Consider the following 13,068-nt stretch of genomic DNA (forward strand, 5'->3'; position numbering starts at 1 on the left):
CTGTGTCGAGAACTGATTCTATGTGTCACTTGCATCCATGCTGATCAAAATTTAGTCACGATCAAGCTTTTATGTTTGGAAACCTAAGGTTGTTTTGCAACCACTCGAATCGAGTCAGATTGATCCTAGCCTTCATTGCCTCATTTCTCAAATTGGTTAGAAGCTACCATATTCCCCCCCCCCACCCCCAACCCCCCTACCCACCCCACCCCAACACACACACACACACAAAAAGAATTCGCGTTTATTCCTAAATTGATTAGGGATTGAAACGGCGCCAGACTAATCCAGACCCCACTTCTTTTGATGACGTGTCACTTGTCAGACATGCGCGTTATATTGGTAAGCAAAGATTTTTTTTTCTCTTTAAGTAACACATTTAGATTTAGTACCTGCATACAATACGTAAAATTGCAGTATTACACTGGCTCGTGATACGTATGTTGGATAACTGAAGCTAATCCATGATGTGCATTCACCAATCAGTTACCAATGACTTTATGTGAGAAACCCACACACACACCACACACACACACACACACACACATATATATATATATTATAATATATATATATATTATATATAGTATATTGTTAAGTAGAGAGAGAGAGAGAATCTTAGGTAAATTTCCCTTTGAATTGAATACTTGAGTGCTGCACATATATTTATACAAGTAGGAGGAGTGTGAGCGTTTGTTCTCCCAAGCAATGTGCGCGGACCTTAAAACCCTACTACATACACTATTATCAACAGCCCCCCTTCAAATTCATGTTGGATCAAACAAAGGTGAGTTTGTCGGTACAAGAAACTTGGAACCGATGCAACAGGTAAGGCCTTTGTGAGAATATCTGCAAGCCTTCCGTCAGGGTATGCAAACATGAGGAAGTAGAATTGTCTTGTCCTTGATAACTTGGAGGTGACGCGACAAAATGAGCGTCGATCTCAATATGTTTGGTCCTTTCATGAAATACTGGATTCATTAGCAATCTGGATGCGAAATCTTATTATCACAGTATAGAGGGTAGGCAGTCGTTCAACAAGAAATACGAAATCACTAGAGATAGGCCCGACGAAGATGAATAATTCTTTAGCTGTTGTGCGACATTGCACGATACTCCTGCCTCATGTACCTGGAAAGGAGCCAATAAACATCTTGCTTTCTTACTTCGCCAGGAAATAAGGGAATCACAAAGAAATAATACTAATTAACCTGTGGATAGACTTTCTGAGTCTAGTTGGATCACCAAGCCCAATCAGCATCAGAATATGCACAAAGCTCTAACTTTTAGATCGTTAGCCCAGAAACAAAATTGTGAGCGAGTGCTAGTACCCCGAGTACCGAGAAATCCGTAATAAGACAGCATAGTGTACAGAACCGTGGGACACTTAACAATTGACTGACAATACCAAAACAGCATGAGAGCATATTCTGTCGAGGAGAATGCACAAATAACAACTGACCAACAAGATGTCGATATCGGTTAGGATCAGATATGAGGCTCACCGTCAGTAGAGCAAAGTTTGACATTCTGCTTGGAGTGGAGTATCGACAGTTGTATTTATCAGTTAACTCAGCTGATTCTAGCAATATCTGAGAGATACTTCTGTTGGAGACAGTATACACCCGCGGGCCTATGAGAAATTATCTAGACCAAGCGAAATACCGAAGAGATCCAAGATCCTTCATGTGCGAACTGTTTGTTGCAACTGAGATTTTGCGTATTGTTATACCCTATCATATCATCACCTGTACATGATCATATCATCTACATAGATGAGTAATAAAACCTTTGCCACGCGATGTAGTCGCCCGAACAAACAGAGAAGCATCTTGATGACTTACTATAAAGCCGCTTTGAGCACACATCGCGAAAACACTCAAACAAGCGCGGGTGCCTGTTTGAGACCATAAACAGCCCACGACCCCGGAGGAGACATACATGTTCCCGGGAGGAATATTTGACCCTGGAGGCGGTTGCATATATACGGTCTCTGATAAAGAGCCATGAGAAAAGCATTTTGACATCCATCTGGTAAAGCGTGCCAACGATGAGCAGCCACGCGACCGCAATGCGCAGAGTACGCACAGGTGGGCATCTGAGCAGCCAACAGCTGAGCAAGGTGTCTCCTCATAATCAATTACCTTGTTGCCTGAGTAAAACCTCTAGCACTAAACGAGCTTTTCGACGCTCAATTGCGCTGCCATCAGACGAAACTTGACCTTATAACCCATTTACTGCCACAAGAGAGATCAACAGCGAGGACAGGCGAAACAATATCCAGCGTATGAGTTTGCTGAAATGCTTGAAATTCCTCAGCCATTAGCTTGCTCGCCACTCGCTGGAATTTGGAACTGCCTCTTGCGGAATGACTTTGGCTCAACAATAGTGGATGAATGGCCCAGCAAGAAAGTTATTGCAAAGATTAGGTAATAATGAAGCTAACAGAAGCATTACCGGGCAGGATGACATGTGTGCGTTTGCCTCGACTAAGAGCATAGATGGAACCTCAGGCTGCGGGAGATGCTGGCCCGCCGCCCACAGCGTGCATGAAGATCAACAGTATTTTCTGGAGTGAGGTTGTGTCCACAGGATATGGGATTAGATGGTGTAAGAGAAGACTCAGGTGAGGAAGAGTCAACAGAAGGACTGAGGGAGAGATGTCAGGGGAGATCTCGAAAGGAAAATTGAGTATCGTGAAGACGCTTGTCAAGTGGGTGATGCAGGGACGAGGAAGCCATTGATCGGTAGATGTGGAGGAAATTAAAGTCATCAGAAGCTTTAGTAATAATATCGGCAGAATCCTCTTCGAACTGAACATGACGAGATATATGCAACTCGACGAGTTGCGCGGATCATAACAACGATAACCTCGATGTTCTGAACTAATTCCATAAATAACACAAGAAACTGCTCTGGCGAGACAATTTATCACGTTCGTTGAGATGGCAGAAAAACCAAAACATCGAACAACCCAAAAACGCGAACTAGATCATAACGGGCGAGGATGCAGTATAAACACTGACTATAGGAGTAGCACCGGAAAGAGAGCTAGGATGGAGTGATATTAATCGGCATGAGTCGCCGCGTGAGAATATGCTCAGCCCAGAAACGCACGAGGAACAGCAGTAAGAAATTGAGCATGATCGGGCAAGTATCGAGGATATGCGATGTTTTGCGCCTTCCAGCAACACCATTTTGCTTATTGAGTGTAGGTACCATGACTGTTGAAAGATAGTCCCATGAGCAGGGACATGATAGAGACGCATGCCAGTAGGATAGCGTACTCTTTAGCCAAACATATCAGAAACGAAAAACTTTAATACGAGTATTGCCATGAAGATGAAAATATATTTCAGGTTGAAGGCTTGCATAAGCAGTAAGGTACGTCAGAGCGATTCTTAAGTAGGTAAACCCATTGTAAAACGAGAGAATATCGTCGATAAAAATAACATAATATAAGTAACCAGATGAAGAAGCAAATGGAGCCCTGGCCCCCAAATACAAATAGTCAGAATGTTACTAAATCAAATAAGCGAAGCTGCGATACAGATGTATCATTTTAAATGGTAAAGCAGTGAATTTAGCAAATTTGCAACCAGCACATGACTCAATACTAGAACTAGTGACTACCAGGACCAACGTACTCCAGACTGAATAGACTCTCCAGCCTTTTATTACACACATGACCAAGTCCGTCTATGCCATTAAATTGGCAGTGAAAGCGAGTGTAGAGGTTTCTTTTTGACGAACAAGAGAAGCAACAAATCGAGACACGTGGCACGTATGGGAACTCTGGAAGGTTGAAGATATTCAGAAATACATGTTGTGGCCTCCTACGGACCGACCCCCAACTCGTCTTTGCCCTGTCTGTGGATCCTGCTTACCCAAATACAAGTTCAGAAGAAAATGAGACAACAGGCCGCGCCATGCATACAAGACGCTAATAGAGAATTAAATTCAAGCAACTTGTGGAGCCACATAGACGGGACCACAGTGTTAGGACGACCAGATGGATCATTTTGTGGGGGTAACTTAGAGCCATTAACTGAGATAATGCGACAATGTGTTCGTCCGAGCAGCTGCTCTGTAGATAGGAGCGAAGAGAGCATGTCCAAGTAAAAGACCAGAGTGATAAAAGTGAGCATTTACAAGCTCATATGAATTAGGAACAACCAGCCAGTCAAAAAGCCAGAGATCATTACATACCAGAGACTGCAAGATTAGCGCTTGAAGAACCAGCAAAATGCATACCAGAGAGTGTTGTGGCGTGCGGATGTAGAGGTTGATATGTTGAAATAGCATCAAGTTCGACGGCGAAGACTTTTTCAATAGCTTGATAGTCAGAGTCTGAGTAGTAGAAGTGTTATAGCATTGGCCAACAATCCTGGTGTACGAAGAGGGTGAGACTGAGCGGGGTCGCGACCCGTCCATGTTACCTGAGGAACGTAACTCGCGATGACATGCTTGGCAAGCACGTGTCTTCAATGGCCTGGCTGTCCTTCCTTTTAACAATATTTGCAGAGAGCTTAGATCGTCACCTGTGGAGAGGGGCCTGTGTCGAGAAGTATTAATTCATAACAGTGAGCAGTGACAGGTTACAGACAAAAACAGTTCTCGAGTGCAAGAGGTAGGAGGTGTCTGTGACAAATGAGTCGTCGCTGTCTTGTGCCGGGTCTCATAAGAGTGAGAGCTTCCCAATAACTGAGGCCAAAGTCGGAAATTGAGGCTGGTGAAGTAGTTTGATCAGCCATAGCTCTGAATATTCAGGACAGGGACTGAAACAATTGATGCACCTCATCCGTTTCGTACCAGCGCTAGCCAGTCTTCATATGTGGGACTTACGTCCAGGAAGCATGGGAGCGCTAACTCTGGTCAAAAAGCTTGCATTTGCTCAAAAATGGCGGACTGCAGAGATGAACTACCTTTGCGTTGTACGAGAAATGCGTCCTGCCAGAACGATATGCCTCCCGTTGCACCCGAGCCACTCCGAGTGAAACGCTCAGTGAGACGAGTCCACATGGCCTGAGCCAGAGGGGAAGCGAGCCAATTCTCCGACAGTGACGACCAGAGCCCAACACAGCGAGTAGATAAATCCATAAACACGAATTCCTGCAATTGCCACTCTGAACTCTCCTTGACACTAGAGAGACCAGAGCCAGTCTGCTGAAGATCGACATCAACCACTGCAGAGCGGCAATAGTACTGGATGAAGCAACAGTGCTGCATGGACGGTGGAACTGGTCCCGTACTGGTGAGATGATCAAGCAATACCTAGCGACCACGCAAGGCATTGGTGACAATGGGTGAACCACCCTGCCAGCTACTTGATCATTGAGGGGCAAACGCGTGGTTGGGAATCTTTCTCTGAAGGAGCCATTAACAGCAATCTTTGAGACGTAATAAGATGTCGGAGACTGCCTGTTACTAATGTCGTTCGTTTTGAGGCCGAGCAGACGACGCTTGAAACGACGCATGCCTGTTAATTTGAGACGAGCAGAGCGGTTCTTGAAACGACAATGCCCCGTTAAAAATAGAACCCGAAGCGTTTAGAATGAAACCGAAGGGTTTAAAATAGAACCGAGGTTAGAATGGAAAACCGAATCGGTTTAAAATAGAAACCGATAGGTTAGAATGAACCCGAAGCGTTTAAAAATAGAACACCGAAGGTTGGAATGAACTCGAAGTTTAAATAGAACCGAAGGTTAAACGAGAACGCCGAAAAACGCTGTTAAGAGGCCGCAAAACGACAAGGCCAAAATATCTGGCAGCGATAATGAACGCCGAAATAATTAAAAATTAAAAATAAAAAAATATAAAAACATTAAACGGCCTTGCAATGCAATAAGGCCAAGATTTGGCAAAAGCCAACGCCAAAAGCGTTAAAAAATTTTACTTGAAAGCGGAAATAGCCCTAGCTCTGATACCATGTTAAAGTTAAGAGAGAGAGGAGAGAATCTTAGGTAAATTTCCCTTAGATTGACATTGAATATGAGTGCTGCACATATATTTATACAAGTAGAGGAGTGTGAGGTTTGTTCTCCCAAGCAATGTGGGACTAAAACCCACTACAATACACTATTATCAACATATATAAAAGAAAATTCTGTACTGTACTATGACATGTTGAAGCTACACATAGTAATTCGTTAGGCGGAAAACAAAATATATGGTGAGTAATTCACGTGTACCTCCTGAGGAGATCAGCTGGTAGACCTTGCTCAGTGAACTTCCAACTTTTATATACTGCAGATGACATCTCCATGGCAAATCTCCCAGGAAACACGGTCTTCTCAAGAACTCCATCAGCATTGATGAGAATCTGACGAGCCAAAGCATTGATATTCATGGTATCACGAAAATGTGGGCTCAAAAGTCTGTATATCGGGTGCACTACACTCAATTGCCGATTTGTTGCAATCACAAATGGCTCGATTGTTGCATGTGTGTTCAGCCTACAACACCAATTTGATAAAAAAAAAAACATATACACGTTCATTTCTAGTTATAGATCTTGATAAATTTCTGATTTCACATACCAATGGCTGATGAGCTGGTGAACTCCAGAGTCATTAACAGTAGCATAGGCCTTGGCCAACTGCCATATTGATCCTTCGACTCCATGATCGGAAGGTGTAAAGACTCTGTTGACTGCACCATGTTTTTCTCCCTCGGGATGAGGTAAGCTTAGCTCGATTGCCAAGGGCTTTAGAGTACTATCATCATTAAGGAATAAGAGAGTTCGAGTTGCGTATATTTTATTAGAAGTAGCATTGACTCGGTTCAAGTATGGCATAAGGGAGTCGTGATGGTCCAAAATGAAGAGCCTGTTGCTCTTCAATGCCTGAAGGATTAAAAAAAAAAGTCTCATCGGTATAGCTTACACATCAGCATTATTAAGTTAAAAAGTTCCATGGGATTTTGGTATAATACCTGATCGACTGTAAGTCCGTCTAGGTTTTTCTCAATATGGTCCTTTGTTATGGAGCTAGTATGGTTTCCATATAGTTTTGTATCAAGACTACTTGTTGGTGGAAATTCCTGAAAGTTTTTAGAAGTTTTTCCTATTTACTTTAGTGGAGGAGGAGATGATTAGATTTAAATATACACATCAACTTCAGTTTACCTGAAGGCGTGTAAGAATTACAGGGTTTACACCAGCAAGCATTTCTCGTCCAAATTCTTCGTCAGTCCTCCAAGCAAATTTATTCTCTGAAATCATATAAAAGGTTGTCAGAATCAGATTGATTTTGTTATATAGCAAAATATTAACTGACATAATATTCGAGGAATGACATATCCTTGAATAATATAGTGCCCTAGATGCTATCTATCTATAAAATTATTATCAAAGAAGACATATTTATGTTACTTAACAAAACGAATAATGTAACAAAAAAGGGAATGCAAATCATGATGATCATTGTCAGTACCTTTGATAACTTGTGGCACTGGAAGCTTAAGTATATAATCACCATCGGCTCTCACCAATTCCTTAATCATCTCAAAGGGAGTCCTGCTTCTAATCTCGTCAAGAACTGGAGACTTGGGCAGCTGAAGCCCTCCTTCATAGAGGTTAAGCACGTCTTGGAACGAATCAAACTCCATTGGTGTTTCATCGAACAATGCATTCAACGTGGGGAGTAAAGCCTGAGTCACTGACTTTAGCGCATATGCAAGGAAATCAGACATCTTAAGATGACCAAACCGTTCATCTCGTGGAACATAAATGTCTAGGCTCAGGAGGGGTAGTCTACTCTCTGATTTCGGATCTGAATATAAACAACGAAATACAAACATATTGGCAAAGTACAAGATTATAACCCTTGACTCTCGCGACAACTTCAAATTTTGGTATTATGAAAGGGACTTAAGTTGATATCAGAGTAACGAAAGTTCAAATCAGTGAGCTTTTTGTTAGGGTAAATTGTGGATATGCACCTTGCACTATCCTCAACAATAGAACTACATGGGGTCTATCCACAATTAACCCTTTTTCTTACCGTTGTGAAATAAATCAGGGTTTGGACCATGAGATAGGCTCTCAACTAGTAGGAGCATGTCATAATACAAAATGATATCCCTCAATTGTTCATAACAAATTTGGAGTCGGAAGGGACTTTAAAAGAGTCGGGAGTACAAATGTCTATGAACAGAGATGACCTCATCTCTAGGTTAATCTACTTGGATTCAAATTGATATCAAAATAATTACCCCTATTTCAATCATGAGCCCTGCCATATTAATAAAATTTCCATTGAATTGTTTTTTAATGTAGGATTACATCTCATATTATGAATTTGCTAGATCAAACTCATACATTGAACCGAAAAAAGGTGAGATAGTCCTAGCAAAAACACATATGAATTAAATATCTTTTCTATATCATAGAAAATGGAGTTATTGACAAGAAAATTTACCACTCTTCGTAGGAGGACGTCCAGTTCGTCCCCTACGAGGATAGGGGTACTCTTTGGAGCCTCCAAGCACGGGGCGAACATATGCGGGTCCCTTGTCAGGATTACCCAGATCATTGTAGTAGTCATAACCATAAACACGATCGTGCTCTTGGAGCTCGCCTGTAACATTGTCTCCTCTTAGACGGTGTAGCTCCTCTTCTCTGTACTGTCTCAAAGTTTCTGGCATTTCACTTGGCAGATAGGTCTGCCATCAAAATTAGGAAAAATGATAGTAAACAGTCTTATTGCTTTTCAAAACTGTGAACATTATACTACTACTGGCTATTTACTATGTTTAACGGATGCCTGTTGCCATCAAAACAGTTCTATTTACTGTGGTTTATCCGTTTATGCTTAGGATTGGTGCTCATGCATGACCTTCAAACTATTGTAAGCCTATAGATCGATATATATCCTTTTGTTTTGATGAAAGTAAATTCACATACTTATCGTAATTGCATCCACAAATTAAGTTCAACCCAAATTTTAGATCCCCATGAACAACAAACAAACAAATAATAAGTGTAATCTAACAGATGTTCTGTCCAAATTTTAAGCAGGACTTCTAATATCCAATCCTTGAATATATAGTACAAAGTGATCCAACTCCCTAAGCTTAATCTAAATTCCGAATTATAAAAGCAACCATTACTTAAACAAACTTAAGAAACATATCACGACTAAAACAACATCATGCATGAAATGATTATCATACCAAAGATACCCTAACTAAACCAATACCATGCATTGATCTCTTATAAAAAATATGATTACTTAACCAACACTATGCAATGATCTCATCTCTATTAAAAATATGCACGAAATCTTACATCATTAGTGAAGAAGACCCGTTCATACGTGTACTTGTGAACCGGGTACACCCAAGAGTTGCACACGAAGTGGACCCGGCCCTTTTGTGGGACCCCCTCTAAAGTCAAGGTCTTTAGAAAGAACTCTGAATGGTGATTATTCTCAACAATAACGGCGCCCGGTATTCCTTGGCTATTGTCCCACTCAAATGTGACCTTAAATTGCGACTCGCCAGTCGAAATTGATGATAGTGTGCTAGCCCATTCCTCCAAGTATGCTGGGCCTCCAACTGTTCCTCTGTTTCCTTTGTCTAATTGCAATCACACACACAAACACAGAAAAAAGATATAATAATAATAATAATAATAGTAACAATGAAGGTGGTGCATGACATTTGTGGAAGCCAAAGACTGCAGTGGTTGCATAGGACAAATTTGGCTGTTTTTGGATCAGTGATTTATTAAATAAAAAAATTGAAGTTCAAAAGACAGTATATTTCGCCTGTACTGTTGGCAACTTAGCACACATACCAACATCACGACTAACAGAGACAACATATTTCGAAAGCCCACACAGATAGGAAGCTTGAGATATAGGGTTGAATATTGAGATATTTGTAGGATAGGCAAGAATAGCAGTTTTGGGCTCAGGAACTCAGTTTGACAGGTTGGCAGTCGACCGAAGTCGTGCACGAGGCCTCATTGTGCCTCTGGATCTTTAGCAGTCGACCGTGACGGTCGACCGTAAAAGTTTCTGCTATTATGGTCGACCGTGGCGGTCGACCGCACCTAAGTCCAGAGACTTAGGGAAGTCTCTGGAGTTGATGCGGCGTCGACGGCAGTCGTACCGCGATCTGCGCAGTGGAACATCACGGTCGACCGGAAGCGGATTTGGGTTGGGTTTGGTTTTCAGACCCGTTTCGTTTGGGAGTTGTATATATACCATTAACTCATTTTTAGGGTTTAAGGGAGAGGATATTGAGCTGAAGAAAGAGGAGATTTGGGGCTTCTATTGTTGGAACCATTTGAAGAAATTAAGAGGGCTTATTTGTGGGTTTGTGGTAAGATTTGTAACCCTAATTATATTCCCCTTGATTTCTAATAGTAAAACTCCCCCCTCCTTGCCCCGTGGACGTAGGCAATTTGCTGAACCACGTATATTGTGTGTTCTTACTGTGATTGGGTATTGCTTATGCTATTGGGATCTATTTATTGGTTCTTATGTGTGCTATTGGTTTGCTGAATCGGCGCTTTTTTTTTCCCGCGGGGCCGTACCACAATATTTGCATTTGCGGATCTAAATCCTCTTTAATTAGATGGTGATTAGAAATGACGCATTTCTATTGTATGATTCAAATATGTGAATGCTCATATAACGGGTACCAAAACATAATTGTTTTTTTCAAATGACCATCCCATGTATCGAATATAAGTAAATATGGTAAATGGATACATATCAAGCTATTGTATAATTACTCAATCAACTTCCACTAACTATTGAGATGTCAGCCACTATGAAGGCACAAGAAGTAAGCCAATGTATACTAGAAGAATTATTATATATATATATTATATATATATATATATATATATATTATATATATATATATATATATATATATATATATATATATATATTTGTTTCAATATTTGACAATGTTTTCATAAAAAATATTTTCTTACAATATCATATGAACAAGGTCATTCAATATACGTATTGATTTCTTCAATAAGCATGTTCGATATAGATCAGCAACGAACCATTAGTCTTCACAGAAATTGCTCAAAAAACCTTCTTTAACTTTGGACGATTATCAGATAACCTCTCATAACTTTCATAATATTAGTAAACCCCTTTTAAGTTTAGGGGCTATCACCAAACTCTCTATAAAAGTGTGAACCGCAGACCTTGCATAATTTTATCCACCAATGCAAAAACTTGTGATTAATGCTGTTAGGTGTTTTTCTAATAAAATCTTAAAATTACGGGGGTTTTCTAATTAATAATCCCTCAACTTGGCGGTTCTGATATGTTAAAAGTTATGAGAGGTCATCTGATAATCGTCTAAAGTTGCGAGGAGTTTTCTGATATTTAGCCCATATTTTATATAACTTATTCTCCTTTATTCATCCAATAAAACAGGCCTTAATAAAGCTGACTCACTCATCCTAGATGTTAACACACATTCTTGCTTAGAACACTGGGAAAGTGTTAAAATGGGGCCGAATTCGTGTGAACGAACACAGATGATAATGGACAATCCGACAATGGGACATGTGGGCCCAAATCTATGCATTTAATTCGTCATCAGAATAAATACGTAGAAAACCTTAAAACATAGGTTATAATTGCTATTCTTTTATCATTAAATTAAAATATCAGAAAACTTCCCTTTACTAATTTTACTTGGACCATTATCAGATAGCCCCCGTAACAAGAAACCCCCTTAAATTTAGGGGTTATTAGGGAACCCCTCTGGCTTAGTATTTTTTTTCAGAAAATTCCTTTAAAAACGTGAATCTTAATTTTCACTAGCGAAAATATCATCATGAATGATTTTATCCACCCATATGAAAACTACAATCCATGCTAGTTGGGAGTTTTTTAATAAAATCTTAAAGTTAAAGAAAGTTTTTTGTTAGTCTCTAAATTTAAAGGGGTTTCTAATATCTTGAAAGTTATGAGGTCATCTGATAATCATCCAAACTTAAGGGTTTTTTTTAGGATATTTAACCTTTTTCATTATTTTGAATAGTATAATATATTTGATTATGCTACCAAAAAACATATTATTAATAACTATCACTATCCCATCAAAATAATAATAATAATAATAATAATAATAATTTTAACAGCCAACTTCTTAAACATACAAAACTTAAGAACCTAATAAAATTTTCCCTCATAAAGAATAAACATTATCGATAGTTTTCAAAATTAATGGAAAAATTCTTCTATTAATTAATTTAATCGACCACATCAGGTTTGCTCTTCTTTCTAACTTAATCATAAACGTTGAGATCTATAATCTCTACTTTTTTTTATTAGTAAGTCAGCATGCAGTTTCCTAGTACATTAATTTTGCAAATGAGATCTTTTTCCCCAAAAACTCATGCAGTCTATCAAGCAAAGCAGCATGAAAATCATTGAAATCCAGCACGTTTTTCTTCATTAGCACAACCGTCCCAATGATCTTCACCTTGTTGCTCTTTGGCTCTTCTCTGTGAGCCTTGGTTGATATTGCATCAAGTATATAGCGAAAGAACGACATCTTTCTTTGTTATTTGCCTTCAAATTAATTTGCAGAATATGAGTTTCTTCTTTACTCTTTTGTGGGAGAAGGAGAAAAGTGGAGAGGAAAATGAAACGGATGATGTGTACTGAAGATAAGTTATGAGGTTATTTATAGAGGTACAAAGACATAGAGGATTTTTTTTTTTTTTTTTGGGTTTGGGTTGGGTTGGGGTTTTTCTTTCTTTTTTCTTTTTTTTTTTTTGGGCTACATATTTATGTTTAGTACGTAACATTATTTAAGGAAGCTAACCAGTAACTATTGACTGGGGTACGTTGAGGCTTGTGCAGAGGGGGAACGTCATAATAATTGACCCGAGAGTTAGTTTACAGTCTCAAGGTGAAGCCTTGAAGAGAGGCTTTGCTTTGTCATCGACTTAATTTAGAACCCCCTGAACTTTGGGGGTGTTACGTAGAGCCCCGGCTCTGAACATTTTTTTATCCCTCTAAATCCCTCTAAAATTTTCTTACTTCACTTTTCAAATTAACACCATTATGCCTAATGCGT

General features: G+C 39.7%; 1 protein-coding gene across 1 annotated transcript; it reads right to left on the reverse strand.

Annotated features, from left to right (window-relative positions):
- Positions 6,061-12,675, reverse strand: LOC109820941 (probable linoleate 9S-lipoxygenase 5). Its single transcript, XM_020387138.1, has 8 exons — positions 12,344-12,675; positions 9,290-9,590; positions 8,421-8,664; positions 7,434-7,772; positions 7,127-7,212; positions 6,934-7,041; positions 6,540-6,844; positions 6,061-6,455 (listed from the first exon to the last, which is right to left on the reverse strand). The coding sequence occupies exons 1-8, from the start codon at positions 12,538-12,540 to the stop codon at positions 6,182-6,184; spliced, it is 1,854 nt and encodes a 617-aa protein (XP_020242727.1). The 5' UTR covers positions 12,541-12,675; the 3' UTR covers positions 6,061-6,181.

The sequence above is a fragment of the Asparagus officinalis genome, chromosome 8 (assembly GCF_001876935.1).
Source record: "Asparagus officinalis chromosome 8, Aspof.V1, whole genome shotgun sequence".
In the NCBI taxonomy this organism is placed as follows: Eukaryota; Viridiplantae; Streptophyta; class Magnoliopsida; order Asparagales; family Asparagaceae; genus Asparagus; species Asparagus officinalis.

Excerpts from the sequence above, each read along its gene's own strand:
- LOC109820941 (XM_020387138.1), bottom strand. The coding sequence starts at position 12,540 with ATGTCGTTCTTTCGCTATATACTTGATGCAATATCAACCAAGGCTCAC. Across the intron at positions 9,591-12,343 it reads ATCTCATTTGCAAAATTAAT|ATTGCAATTAGACAAAGGAA; the intron begins GTACTAGGAAAC and ends TTTGTGTGTGTG. Across the intron at positions 7,213-7,433 it reads AGTGCCACAAGTTATCAAAG|AGAATAAATTTGCTTGGAGG; the intron begins GTACTGACAATG and ends ATATGATTTCAG.